A 15,779-nucleotide genomic window follows, 5' to 3' on the forward strand; every position below is an offset into this window, starting at 1 on the left:
CCAAGTACACAGGAATAGCTCCAACAAATGCAGCCACGGCTCTAATTTTAGCCAATATATATGTATGACTACAGATACTTTTTCTGTATACTGCAGAAAGCTCTCGGGTAACATTACCATTTAATAATAATAAAGCACTCAGCGATACAGCACATACATCCAACAAGCCACGGTGCCAGTCCCGCTTATAAACATTCCATTGACGCCATGAAGCTCCACATGACATCTCCAGCCTCCAGCCTATGAGCTTGCAGCCTAACTCAGAGCGGCATGAAAGTGACGCATTCGCTAGGCCGCGCCCCCCTGTCAGTGTGTGACGTATCGCAATGTTCCAGAAGGTGGGCGGAGCTCCGGTGTGAGGGCGCTGTGTTTTGGAGCGCTGCGCTGGGTAGGGCAAATCGAGTTTCACGGTGACGGATGTATCCTTGAGCGGTTTCTTTGGCCCGAAGGAAGTTTAACCTCCCAGAGTCTCTCCTTAAAGTTCCATGGTTCATAAGGACCGCAATGAGCCGCCCGTCCTCTGCCGGACCCTGCGCTAGCAAACCGTGTGGCAAGCAAAAGCAGCCGCCGCCACCACCGCCACCCCACGCTGCGTCTCTGTCGCTGCCTGCCACGATTTCCGGCGGTCCCGGCTCCTCTGCCCCCCCACCCCCGGCGGCGGCAGCAGCAGCAATCACGGGCCCGCTGTCCCAGCAGCACCAGGAGCTGACGTCGCTGTTCGAGTGTCCGGTCTGTTTTGACTATGTCCTGCCGCCTATCCTGCAGTGCCAGGCCGGGCACCTGGTGTGTAACCAATGCCGCCAGAAGCTGAGCTGTTGCCCGACTTGCAGGGCCTCCCTCACCCCGAGTATTCGGAACCTGGCAATGGAGAAAGTGGCCTCTGCTGTCCTATTCCCCTGCAAGGTACGTCCCAGCCTATTGCTTCCATTACTGTCACTCTTCCACATCTGCAACTAAAGGTTCTGACTCATGAAACAGTGCAGTGCAAGGCAGCTTATTCATTGGCCTACAGCAGAACTGACTTATGCTACATTGTTTGAAGAGTCAGAACCAGACATGAGAAAAGGACAAATACATTTTGCAGTTAAAGGGGTCAAATTAACATTAGTATGATAGTGCCATTCTGGTACTGGTTGAAATTGCACCTTATTTTTTATAGTTTGTATTTTTTTTTTTAAAATTATTTAGCTTTTTTATTCAGCGGCTCTCCACTTTGGAATGTCAGGCACTATAGGGTTGCTAGTGTAGAGGGAAGGTACAATCATAGGGGGTGCCAAATGTTAGGCACCCAATTTTACTCTACTGCACACAGACCAGACTGCAGACGATTGGATGATTCATAAAAAGATGGTTCATAAAAAGTTATGCGTCCGCAAGCAGCGAGCACCATCGCTTTTTACCCAGCCATCTACAACACTCCAGAAAATTCTTCACTGATGTCCATGGGTTACATCAGGACTAGAGGTTAATTCTTGTTACAGAATATTTTGCATAACTTTATAAATATGCCTATATGTACAGTAGGGCTGTCCACTAGTCACTTGTAATTACATTGAGGCCACAGCAACATAGCTGGCAGGGGCGGGCCACAGACAGTAATGCAAACTTATATGGGTTTATTCAGAAGCTAAGGAACAGACAGCTATTCACAGTTTGCAGTTTCACCACCGCAGATGAATTATGTCACTGTGATGTCACTTTTAGACTCAGTGCTCCACAGAGGGAAGGGGCAGATGGGCCACATTCCTGTGGTGTTTAATTGCCTCTAGAGATCATAGAAAAAACACTGAATTCCTGTAATAGCTTGTGGCTGGTAAACACTCCGTGTGCCATTCAAATTATAGACGAAAGTCAGACAGATCTTTTTGGTTTAGAATATACAACTACTGTTGATGGCTCCCCAGGTTTCTTATCTGTGACATGAATGGCATCTGTATGTCAGTGTGAACATTGGGCAGATTTTGGCCTGAAAATGCTTATATGCCTTTTAGGGCCAAAATTCACTCCATGTGCTCAGTGAAAGGCAGATGCTATTCCCGTCTGACCAAGCCCATATTAGATACTCAATAGGGAGGACTTTGTTTTGGGGTCTGCTAAGCTGCTAAACTCCCAAAGACTACTTTTGGGAACATTATCCAAACATTATCCTGCATTCTTTGTTTTAGTAGGGTTTATGGTTGTCCTGGATGCTATAAAGAGCTGCAGGTTCGACACCCCTGTTCTGTGGGTCTGTATATTATATTGGGAGTGAATGATAAGGCTTTGTTGCAGATTCATAATTTTAAGAAATCGCTACTGTCCGTTGTTGCAAGTTGCTGCTATACCTAAAACAGTATAGAGCTATTATTTTTCATAGCAGACAACTGAGCTAATATAACATTTTGTATTAGCGGAATTGGGAAACACTGTCTTTTATTTATTTATTTTTTTTTTTTGTCATCCAGCTGGTAGTGCATGAAATGCCAGTATGTAGGGGAACTGGTTTGATCATTTTGCATTAGTCAACAGTGACGTTTTCAGGTTGGCTCAGATTTTAATTGTTCTCATGCCTCAAAGGGCTCCAATCATACAATAATTGTATCCCCCACTGGAGGTGTGGGTTAATAGAGACTGTACTCTGATTAGGGGAAACAATGGTATCTTGTTAAGCAAACACCCCTCAGGGGTACTATGCAGCCAGGGAAGGAGCTCACTATGCAGACAGCCATGTTGGGTTTACACAGGTCTAGACATTATGGGGGTTGTGTAATAAAAGGCGCTAAGTTTGCAGAAACCTATAGCAACCAATCAGCAGATTGGATTTACTGGTCACGTGTTTCAAAGCAAACATCTTATTGGTTGTGTAGGGTTACTGCACCTTGGGGAACTTTGTCTTTTATTACTTATGGGGGTTACTTCCAAATTGAATTGCAGAATGTGCTTGTAAGTGGCCATGTCCTGTCCGGGGCAGCTAACCTCCTCATGCGACGTTGCCCTAAGACCTATGGCACACATCATTTTGACCAGTTTGGGCTTTTAATGACAAGACAAGCAACTGCTTTCTGTTCAGATGAATACATTAAGCTTTCAATTTGTGCCTATGTGTAATCCGCCCACTTAGATTATAGGGTACACCGGACAGGAACCTCCTCCCTACTGTTTCTCTTACCAAATATACATCTTGATATATTTATGCATATTTATTTATTTTTAACTTTCGCCAATCCCTGTTTGACCATGCTAGTGTCTTGTGGTATTTTCTATTCATTCAAAACTGAAACAATTGTAAGTGGAGAAAAGTGAGATTATTGTGGATCTTGGCCTGATCACAGATGGCCCTGTTTTGAGCCGTAAACCTTTTTTAGAAAGATAGAAGTAAACTGCTGCTATTAAACAACCAGTTAATAAGCTTACTGGCTAATATATGGAGCCAAAACAGCAATTGATATCTGACTGGAGGCAAGTCCAATATCAATTGGGCTACCTGTAAGGGCAGGGGCACACATAGTGGATTGTCTACTTTCCTCTGCCTGCGCTTTGTACACAGACACACGAAAGCAGATCTGCTTTCATGTGCTCACTCCTGTAGCTCCATTGACAAGCCTGGAGTGGCCTGTTTGTAGCAACACAGAGCATGTATTGCAATAAAAACATAAAAGTATGCATTTTCGCAACAATATCTGCTCTGTGCAGCTCCCCACAGGCCGACACCAGGCCAGTCTGTGTAGTTACAGGAGTGAGCGCATGAAACTGCTTTTTCCTGTACAAAATCCAGGACTGCTCTGTATGCCCCTGCCCTAAAATCCTGGCAGGTAAGGATTTATTTGGGCTATGGATGCAGTCTTTTTCTTCCAGCATAATTCATCATATTGAACCTTAATTTTAAGTGGAAGGTAAAGGCAAAAATGTAGCCCCATTCTGTCTAAAGACAAGCAACTTTAAAAATTTAATTGAGTTACCAGCAGTTACTATCTTTCCTACATTTACAGTAAACTGTATCATATAATAAATTTGTATTGGACAGTAACGTCTAACATATTGCAAAGTGAAGTAATCATTTTTCAGTCATCATATATTTTATGTTTTGCCTTTGTTTTTTTTCCTCTTTCTGAAACTTAACATGCCATCTGGTTTCAGCAGCCAGAGAGCTAATTGATTGGAGATGTTAGATTTTTAGCATTTTTTATTACTTTACTGTTAGGGCAAGCATTCAACAAAACAACTTTTTAGGAACAGTTTAAATTCTGTGAGAGCTGCAGGATGTAAAATGAAGTTAAAATATAAAAGGTCAGTTAAAAAATGCCTTAGAATGTTATTATCTGTAACAAACGTGAAACTATAAAATTAATGAATATTATCTTTGTTTTCACTTGTAGTATGCTTCTACTGGATGCTCTCTATCTCTCCATCACACTGAGAAGCCAGAACATGAGGACATCTGTGAATACCGGCCATACTCCTGCCCTTGTCCCGGAGCGTCCTGTAAATGGCAGGGATCATTGGAAAATGTTATGCAGCACCTTACCCACTCCCACAAGAGCATCACCACCCTTCAGGGAGAAGATATAGTTTTCCTTGCAACAGACATTAACCTGCCTGGTGCTGTCGATTGGGTGATGATGCAGTACTGTTTTAACCACCATTTTATGTTGGTGCTGGAGAAACAGGAGAAGTATGAGGGACACCAGCAGTTCTTTGCCATTGTCCTCCTTATAGGCACACGAAAGCAAGCTGAGAATTATGCCTACAGACTTGAACTCAATGGAAACCGGAGGCGCTTGACATGGGAAGCTACGCCAAGGTCCATCCATGACGGGGTAGCTGCCGCAATCATGAACAGTGATTGCTTAGTTTTTGATACTGCAATTGCACACTTGTTTGCAGACAATGGAAACTTGGGCATCAATGTAACCATATCCACATGTTGTCCATGATACTTTGTTTTGTGATCGCTGTGAAAAAGTTATTTAATGGGCTATATTTGAATAGAGTACAGTTTGCATTTTTTTTCCTACAAAATGGACTTGAAACATCACTTCGTAAAGACCCTAAATATTCTCTTCTATATATTTTTAACTTTGGGGAGTGCCAGATCGCTGTTCAATAACTTCCCTACACTCCTCTTGCACTTTAAGAGTTAGAGGCTCTATGTTCGTGTGAAACATTGTAAGATGACATCATACAAATATTTGTTATATTTTCTTATAAAAAGCGTTAATGACAGCTTTGATTGTTTAGCATAGGCAGAAATCATAAGCTTCAAATATTGCACATTGTCTTAAACAATTGAAATTTGACAAGCATTTTTTTGCTTTTTACATTGACTGTGGATGGTAAAATAATAATTGTACACACAATAAGCTATACCTATGTACTAATGTCAGGACATTCATTCTACAAAGAAAGGGGGGGAGTTCTGCACTTCTCTCATGGCCAAATTTATTTAAGGAAAATGGGAAAATTCTCAACTCCAGAATAACAAATATATCAATTGATATATTGTACAAATGTTGTTTTCTGATATAGATGTACTTTAGTGCTAAATCAGTCTGTTTGCAGGGAGTAAATCCCAGGGGCGATGCTTTAACATCTCCACTTCTGCATTGCAAAGCTGAAGAAATGGCAGGTTAGTGTGTCTGGCAAATGTTTCCATCCACTCTGTTGTTTTAATTTAGTGGTGTGTGTGCGCTACAAACATTTCAGTCTCTGTATTCTTCATTGACACAATGAAACAGCCCCAATAGCTGCTGTACAGGGATATAGATAATGGTGCTGCTCTTTCTGTCTATGGAGAATCCCACTTCAGAGGCCTTCAGCAATGCAGCTTTTATGCAGCATAAATACTCTGTCCTTGTTGTAATGTACACTGTACAAGATATGGCTTTTTTTAAATGCATATTTAAGGGAGCTTTTTTTTTTTTTATCAATTTTACTTACTTTCTCAGTTTAGTTCTGCTGCAAGTGCTTTGAAACATATCTTTGTGTGGAAGATAAACCCTACTTATAAACTGTTCCTTTAAAGGGATACCCTCTTTAGCAGTGCTGTAAGCCAAAAGTGAACCCCCTTGTGTTTTCCATATGAATATTTTTTTTTCAGCACTGTATTTACTGATCTTTGCCTAAGGCAAATAAGCTGTGCCATTTTAACTTGTAGTTTCATGCAAGACTTTAGCCTTGAGTTTCATGTGTTCCGACATAGAGAAAGTATAGACTACTTTCCACAAAATTGCTGCAGCATGTGTCTTTGTTGACAGATGTTTTTGATGCCTGTAGCCTGTCTTAATTGCTACCATTCTTCTGGCTTTAGTGCCTGTTAAAGACAAGCAAAGCTAGCTTGTCACGCATTAGGCATTTCACTGGAAAGCACCCCCTTTACCTACTTGGTTTGACCTAGTAAACAACCCATGTCCCTTAGCTCAGTGATAGAATTGAACAGACTTCTACCAGGGTCTGAACTGAGGGACAGAAGGTAATATAACCCCTGTGTTTCCAGTGGGTTATGGTGCTTTTTATTGGAGAAAATACAATGTGGTCTTTTAAATGGGGCTTCATATCAGTTGCTCCTTTTGTGATGCCAATGTATACTGTTTTTTGTTTTATTGTTATATATGTGAATAATATATATTTTATAACAATGTTATTGATGTTGAGTTATGCAGTTGCTACATTTGTGCTTTGTGTACTTAAAAAATGGATCTCCTGACAGACACAGAAACACGTTATAGGATATTATTTCTTACCGGAATTAGGCATTTTTCATACCTCACTTAATTCTGCCTAAAGCATTCAGTCCTTTCATGTTTGAATTTAGAGCTGCTAGGATGACATGTCTTCCAACATGGGTATACACTGAAGTAAGGAACAGGCATGTAATGTAGATTACGTGTCTGTTCCTTACTTCAGTGTGTACCCATGTTGGAAGACATGTCATCCTAGCAGCTCTAAATTCAAACATGAAAGGACTGAATGGTTTAGGCAGTTCTTTGTGTAAACTAGTTATTTCCCCTATACCAAATCTTTACCATCACTGTCAACATTGGTGCCACTGAAACATTATTTTGGCAAACAAACCTGTTTTACCAACCAGAAAAATATTAAAAATATTTAATCTAGGTTAAAAATGTGTCTTTTGTAGCCATTGTATCAAAAACAATTGCACAGAAAATAGATTTGGAAATCAACTAGATCTATATATAGATCAGCTATTTTAAAATGGATGATTCATGGGATTATGTTCCTTCTTGTAATTTTGTATTACTCAAATAGTACTGTTAGCATCTAAATGCATTATAGTATTATAGTATGTAGGACAAATGCCTTTATAATGCACACAGATTTCCTCTGTGACTTTTGAACTTTCATAATATTCCATGAGGGAACATTATCCCCTGTGTCATCTATTTGTTTAAATTTACAATTGGTGCATTATTCCTTATGACTGAGCATACTTGATTGATGTCACAACTGTGAGTGCAGCTGACAGAGAATGCTGGAGTTTGCCAACAGAAAAAGGACTGGGTTTGGTAGAACATACCTTCTTACACTTAAGTGACGTAATGGACACTTGTTCTCTCCTATAATATAATTATGGTAGCATTATTGGACAGCTGAGCCAGTGACAAGAATATGAACTTGCATGTAAAGACTGAGAGCCATCAACAGTGCCATAGCAAGAGCAGACTCCTGAGTATTGATGTTGGCTTGCAGCATTCTGCAACACCGGTCCATGTGTAGCATACATTTTTACAATGAGGTTTGCAGGAAACGTATTAGGCATTTATGAATGTTATCATTATAAATCCTTCCCAAACCCCTCTCATGTGTTACAGTTGGAAAGGGTGGGAGTGGTAGTGTTTCTGTGGGATACTTTTATTAAAGTGTACATTAGATTACAAAAAAAACACAATCTTTTTGCATATTGGTTTTTTTCCTGTTATGACCATATTTAATCATCTTGTGTATTTTTTGGGCTCAGTGGACAGAGTGGCCTTCATTTCATTTGTGTATAGCATATACTTTACATAGACAACAGCTAGTAAGGTATGGGGATTATTGTTTTGGATGTGCATACACTAAATTCACCTCAATCTACAATGCCTTTTATTTATTTTACATGATTCTGATAACTTGTTTATCGTCTATTCTCATAACACTGTCTCTAAAAATACCACACATGTTTTGTAAATTCTGTTATAATAGGCAAAACTAACCGTATTAATGCTTACCAACTTATTTTTAAGTCTGTATAAGTATATATGGTTAACATTTGTGCTGGAGTTTGGATCTGTGATCATCTGTTTACATTTGATTTCCTCTGAAGTCACATACCTGTCAATATTGTAAAGGACAGAAAAACAACAACAATTTGATGGTCTGTCCTGTCAGTGCTGTTTTAATAATTGCCATATTTACTATAGTTTTATAATAAAATCTTCTTGTAAAAGAAAAACTGAGTTAATTATTTAATAAATATATGTCAACTTCAAATGCTTAGGCACTGATAAGCTTAAATGTGGTAAATGCTAATGGCTTGTAAGCTCTCATTAAAAATCTGCAGAGCAGTTGAGCACTCTGTATGCAGTGTAAAGGTGGCCATACACTGTAAAATCTGCTAGTTTGCCGAGGTCACCAGGCAAGCAGATCTTCTCCCGATACCCCCACCTACAGGTGGGCGATAATTGGCTAATTCAGTTGTTTGGCCCTGGGGCTAAATGATGGAATTAGAATGGGGGGGGTATAGGTGCTGTCCATTCAGGGACTGCATCAACGAGCTCCCGATCTAATGGAAAAATCAAACTTGCCCGATTGAGATCTGGCCGGTTTCAGGCTTCAGGCCTGTCGTTCGTTCTAAAGGACTGATGTCGGCAGCTAGAATCGACCTGTGTATAGCCACCTAAAATCTAGCTATGCACCATATGATAAAAGCTGTTGACTTGGCAGCATATTGGCGGTGTATGGGACTCACCCAAAAGGCTGCACTACTGATACGTGGCTGAAAATTGGCCAGATATCTATTGGGCAGGTTTGGGAATCCCATCAGGTGATGACTGCATCTGCATTGATGTGATCCTTGTGTTATGGGTCTCCATAGGCCTGGGGACCAGCATTTTGATCATCCTAATTTGGTTGTTGCACCCTGCATTTCGGTGAATTTGGAGAACACGGAAAGAAATCAAGAAATCAAGTTTCATTCCGTCTGTGTACAGTGCTTGCATGCATCAGAGTGAGTACTACCTGATTTGAAATAATCTGCATTATGCCCTGGGTTTCTCTGCAGTGAAAGTATAGCCCTTACATTTGGGTGAGAGGCAGTGTTTCCTCTGTAAGACCCCTCCAAGTGATATTTCGAGGAACTGTTCATATCTTGTCATTATGGAGCATCTCGGTAGTTTTACATTTTCTGCTGCCATAGTTAAAGAACATAAACACCATAACCGAACATGTATTTCCTCATCAGCTTTCAGATGATGATAAATGTTTACATTTGAGAGGCATATGTATGCAATTACTGTTAAAAGCATATGGATGGCTGAACTATTCCAACACAATGTGACATAACCAATGGAAAGTAATAACCTGCTGCTGCAATGCTTGTATCTACAATGTTGCTGATGCAATAGTGGACATCAATCAGCAGTTAACAATGGAAGTAAAAGTCATGTGTGAAGAAGTCTGGCGTGTTGCTGAAAACTCGTAGAGCAAAAAATGATGGGTAAGGCCAAAGTGGAAACATGGGAGGTACATATGGGCACTGCAATGTAAAGCTGCCATCATGCACACTTCTTTTTTCCTAACTGTGTTCTTCACATAAGAAATCAGACTTTCATTTGATTTGCTTTTAACAAAGTTAGGTTGAAAAAAAACGTATGTCCATCACGTTCTACCATAATGCCTATATATATAACCTGTCTAATTGCTAGTTGATCCAGAGGAAGGCAAAAAACCCTATCTGTAGCCTCTCTAATTTGCCCCAGAGGGGAAAAAATTCCTTCCTGACTCCAAGATGGCAATCGGACCAGTCCCTGGATCAACTTGTACTAAGAGCTATCTCCCATAACCCTGTATTCCCTTACTTGCTTAAAAAGCCACATATTCCACAACTTCACAGCTCTCACAGTAAATAATCCTTTCTAAATATTTAAATGGAACCACCCATCTTCTACATGGAATGGGTGCCCTCTTGTCAGTTGGAAGGACCTACTGGTAAATAAAGCAGAGAGGTTATTATATGATCCCCTTATATATTTATACATAGTTATCATATCCCACTCAGAACCTTACTCCAAGTATGGAATGTACCATTAACAACCACCCTCTGTACCTGATCCTGCAGCCAGTTTTCTATCCATGTGCAAACGACTTCACTAAGACCAACAGACCTTAGTTTACAAAGCAGTCATTTGTGGAGAACGGTATCAAATGCAATTGGCAAAATCTACTGCATCCCCACTGTCCAGCTTATACTAACCTCATCATAAAAAGCAATTGGTCTGACATGATCTGTCCTTCATAAAGCCATGCTGGTACTGCTCATAATGCCATTATCCAGTACATGATTTTGTATGTGATCTCTTAACAAGCCTTCAAATAACTTGCCCACCACGGATGTCAAACTTACAGGCCTATAATTGCCAGGCTGAGATCTTACTCCCTTTTTAAATATAGGAATAGCATTTGCCTTCTTCCAATCCCTAGGTACCATACCTGATGAAAGCGAGTCTGAGAATATCAGAAACGGAGGCCACTGTAAAACTGACCCTAGCTCTCTCAGTATCCGAGGGTGTATTCCATCTGGCCCAGGTGCCTTGTTCACATTAATCTAGTGTAAACCTTTAAGCACCATATCCTGTGTAAAAATGATTTTACATGAGAAAATGCTCTATGTGAAAGGCATTTGTTTATAACCTTCCGAGATTATTATTACCCAAGTTTTAAAATATTCAGGTACAACTTTTTCATTTCTTTGCCACATTTGCTTCACCTTAAATGGGGAGTTAAAGGTGGCTCATAATATACTCTATTAAAGGGACCGTTTGCATCTAAATACCTTGATGCTAAAAATGAGCATAATAATTTACTAACTTGTGTGTTAAACTGTTAAAACTGTACTGCATAAGCTTGTAATTTAAAAAAAAAAAAAAATCCTTATTTTCCAACACTGTAAAACTGTTTTGGTTTTCCCTTACACCCCCTCCCCTTATATATGGTAATTTGTTTAAAGGAAGATAAATGAAAGTCATATCATACTTACCGAGATTTTCAGCAGTGGGCACCAATGGGTTAATCCCAGTCACATGACTTGACAGGAAATAACAAAGCAATCAATAAATTCTGCTCCCTGCCCCACTTCTGCATCCTCATTTTACCGTAAGTAGAGAGCTCTCCCCACTTGGGGCGGGAACCTGTGCCCAGTGCCATTTTACAGTCCAGGAAATGAAAATCTCGGTAAGTATGATATGATTTTCATTTTTTCTGTTCCTCCACATGGCAATGGGCACCAATAGGATCTACCCAAGCAATACGTATGCTGTAGATCTAGAGAGTGAAACAAGAAAGCTATAACTACATGAAACATGAAACATGAAAGCTATAACTACATGAAACATGAATTCTGAAGAATAGCATCCTTACTACTGTAACTAAGCCAACAGCAATGGACAGCTAAAATTTCCCCTGGAGTAAATACCATAATGTGTATTACATAGTACCACAGAATTTCAGACAATGCAGCAAAATAATCTTCGGGATTGAGATCCAGCTGCTAACCTTGTATCACCCTGCCAAGTAGCAGTAAGGCTAATGCCACACGTAGCATATGGAGCTTTTTTGGCAAACCGAAAAACGCTACCCGGGAATAAACTCCATACACTCAAAAATGCCCCTGCCTGTGCCTGCACCCGAATGAATGGAATACGCTCAGGTGCAGGCACGTGTAGCTGATGTCTGCCGAAAATATGAAGTCCCCATTTTTTGCTGGATATCGGCTACATGTGCCTGCACCCGAGCCGTATTCCATTCATTCAGGTGCAGGCACAGGTAGGAGCGTATGGCACATATTTTCGCCAAGCGTTTTTCAGCTTGCTGAAAATATACACCATACGGATGGTGTGCCGTTAGCCTTACATAGCGTTACTGTAATGATGCCAGAAACAAAACAATAAATAGCGCAGAGTAACAAAATAACATGCTATAGTGATACTCCTTGTAGTAGTATCCAGATCAATGTATATTTTGAAAAACCATAACACCATAGAGCCCTTATTTAAAATAAACTACAGAAGAACATATCTGAAATAGCAGATATGAATAACCTAAAGAAGGCAAAGACCTAGTATTAACTAGATATTAATACAATAAAGAGGCTAAAACCCCAAAACACACACACATATATATATATCTTATATATATTTGTTCCGTTTCATCTGCGAAAAATTTCAAAACACTAGGAAAATTCACGAAATGGTGAAAAATCCATGAAACACTCGTCTTTTTTTTGTCGCGCCGTGATGTGACTGTCACTTTTTTTGACTTTTTTTATTTTTTATTTTTTGGTGGCAGATTTTTGCTGAAGTTTTGCAAAACAATTCGCCAATGGGGAGTTGTAATGAAGACTCATAAACACACTGAGTATTTGCAACATGGTATTGATAACTCATTAATATCTTGAGTATTTGCAACATGGTGGCTCATAATATGCTAAGTAGTTGCCACATGGTGATGATGAGTAAACATATCACCTTAAAGGAGAAGGAAAGTCAAAATCTATTAAGCACACTATTAAATAGTACTACTATTGCTGTGTAAAAACACTATATTTCTAGCTTGCCTAATGAAAGATTTACAGAGATACACATACTAGAACTTACATACTTGTTTCAGTGAACGGCGCCGTCATCTTGTCCAGCGTGTCTGTATGGGCTGAAAAGCACAAGCCAACGCGACGCTGCATCACCATGGCAACCGGACGCTCCTGCCCTGTGCGCATGCGCTGCCTGCAGTAACAAGTCGCCAAGTCTTGAAGGAGCGATGCATTATGGGAATCTTCTCTACCCAGCTCAGCGTTTTTTTTTTCTGTTTGGCTTCTGATCTTCTGAACAGGTGAAGTATGGGGAGACTTAAGGGCACTATTGAGAGAACTGAAGGTATGCCTGCAGCTTGAGATTAACTCTTTATTAGCCTTTCCTTCTCCTTTAATATAAAATAGTTACGCCATTCATAATACAGTAAGTAATATAGAGTTGTTGCAGCATAAGGGCTCATAATATGCTTAGTAGTTGCAATATGGTGCTGACTGAACATTAAAACCAATTGAAATATGGTAATGGTCATAGTTACAATGTAGTGGAGACTGCATAAACACACAGAATTAAAGGAGAATGCAAGTCAAAATGTAAAAAGCATTCTGCCCAATAGTCCTCCTATTGTTTAGTAAAAACGCCACACTTTTGGCTCACCTAATCAAATATTTACTCAGTCACACTTACTTCACATTTTCTAGAACAGGCAGCCATCTCTAAAAAGGTATTCTCCCTTCCTTTCCCTCCTTGCTTCATACTGCACATGTGTTTCATTCCCTCCCCCCCTCCCCTCTGCCAGATCCGCTTCTGATTGGCTGGTGGGCATGTGTAGCTCAGAACAGCAGACAGGATCAAGTTACACACATGCTCAGAGTATAGGAAGGCTGCCGCTGGCACCTACAGGAAGGACAGAGAGATTTCAGACTGTAGTCTTCACACTGCTGTAGGCTGCCAGCACCATATCTCAGAGAAGCAAGCAGGGATCTGGGAATTTAGATATGCAGTAAGTACTTAAAAAGAATGCCTTTAGACTTACTTTTAATTTATATTAACCTTTCATTGTCCTTTAATACCAAGAAGCTGTGACATCAGGGCCTAGGACCAACAACAAATAGTTGCAACCAGTTAATGGTGACTCATAATATATAGAGTAGTTACAGCATGTAAAGATGACTGCATAATCGCCCACTGTGTAGCTGCACACATAGCAATGCTGCAGAAAAACACATTAATATATTAATTGCGACAAATTCTCATGCTGAACTGCAAAACCCTGCAGCTCCGTGTAATGAAGAAAACAAAAAAATCTCACCTTCCAGACATACTTAGAACCTTGACATATTGTCATATGAAATGGCAATGACAAAGCCAGTACATTGCATAAAGCAGTGTGTAACACAAGCCTTACAGGCTTCAGATAACTCCAGAATATAATAGGCTGGAGGGTGAATAGACTGCACAAGCCTCTCCTTGCATTAGGAGCCTCTCTCCGAAAAGGATGACAAATTTAGATAACTTACCTGATTTTTCAGCTACTCACCCTTCTACTGCACAAAATTGTTGGTTACACAGGCCTTTAGGCTGAATGATAATAAGGCTACACAATCTCTTCTTGCTTTTAAGACTTTCCTTTGAAAGCATAGCATAACTAGACGGCTTCAAGTTTGTGTATACATACAATGGAAAGTTAGTTACTTGCTAAAGTGAATCCAATAAGTTGTCACAGCCTGGAAGGTAATTAGGCTGCACAACATGCATTCAGGGCTACCCCTAACCAGATAACCCCAGTTTGTGCGTACATAACACAGGAATTTTGGTTACACAGGCCCTGCAAGCCACAGCTGAATTCAATAAGCTGTCACAGATGGAAGGTAAGTAGCCTTTCTTTGTAGCTGGGCCTTTCCCTTGATGGATAGCAAATCCAAATAGCTTCTCAGCTACTATAAGTACAAGAATTAGGTCCCAATGAAGTCATGATGGATTGGAAGGTGAACACCAACATAGGCTTCTCCATTCTTCACTTGATTGGTTGGAAAAACTTACCTGATTCTTTGAAGACTTGCGCTTTATAACCACATCCATTAATATAATGGCTAAAGCACAAACAGGCACTTTGAAAACTCCTGTCACTCACCCACTTCTCCTCCCAGTTACAACCAGGGGAAACAAATAAGCCCTCTGGGCATTAAAGAAAAATTGCCAATAGGAATCTGATAGCTGCCGCCATTACTGGTAACACGTTCCCAAATCTTCTCAACCAGATGCTATCAAGCAGAGTGTGCAGTGAGGAGAGCTCCATACTCCATGCATTTACAGGCATCGCATGGATGTAACACCAACTTACTGCGCATGTGCCCAAAAGCTTAACGTTTTACAGTGATGTCAGGCAATGGAAGGCCATGGTCCCAATTGGACCCTCACAGGACACACATACCTGTAGGTAATAAAATCCCACTCCTGGAGCTTCAGCAGGTAGAGGCCAGAGACCCCACTGGATGTTGGGGTGAGCTCACGCTACAGGAAAAATGAGGATGCAGTAGTGGGGTGGGAGCCGAATTTATTGATTGCTTTGTCATTTCCTGTCAAGTCACGTGACTGGGATTAACCCATTGGTGCCTACTACCATGTGAAGGAACAGGAACATTAGTTATCTATAAACAATTCCTCCCTAAACTGCAACCTTTGTAATAAGGAGCAGCACGTTAAACAGAAGGCTTATCTATGCACTGGTATTTTTTAGATGCAAAAAGTGACTCAGCAGAACAGGAAGCTGGAAAGTAAAAGTGGTTTCATATCAAAATCAATTCCACCCTCTAGGTGTTTTATAGATAAGTAAATAGGTAATTACCACATGGAGATGTCCCAAATTGCTCCAAACTATAACTCTTAAATAAACATGGGACTTAAAGGACAATGAAAGGTTAATATAAATTAAAAGTAAGTCTAAAGGCATTATTTTTAAGTACTTACTGCATATCTAAATTCCCAGATCCCTGCTTGCTT

The 15,779-nt window shown here is 40.2% G+C and overlaps 1 protein-coding gene across 2 annotated transcripts; it reads left to right on the plus strand.

The window, feature by feature from the left end:
• Positions 1 to 9: 9 nt before the first annotated feature.
• On the plus strand, positions 10 to 8,428 carry siah2 (siah E3 ubiquitin protein ligase 2). 2 transcript variants are annotated; one of them, NM_001101811.1, is given in 3 exon segments: positions 361 to 903; positions 4,356 to 6,681; positions 6,915 to 8,428. In NM_001101811.1, coding segments are annotated over 2 exon segments (957 nt in total). In that variant the 5' UTR covers positions 361 to 504; the 3' UTR covers positions 4,914 to 6,681; positions 6,915 to 8,428.
• Positions 8,429 to 15,779: the final 7,351 nt, after the last annotated feature.

This window comes from Xenopus tropicalis, chromosome 5 (assembly GCF_000004195.4).
Source record: "Xenopus tropicalis strain Nigerian chromosome 5, UCB_Xtro_10.0, whole genome shotgun sequence".
NCBI lineage: Eukaryota > Metazoa > Chordata > Amphibia > Anura > Pipidae > Xenopus > Xenopus tropicalis.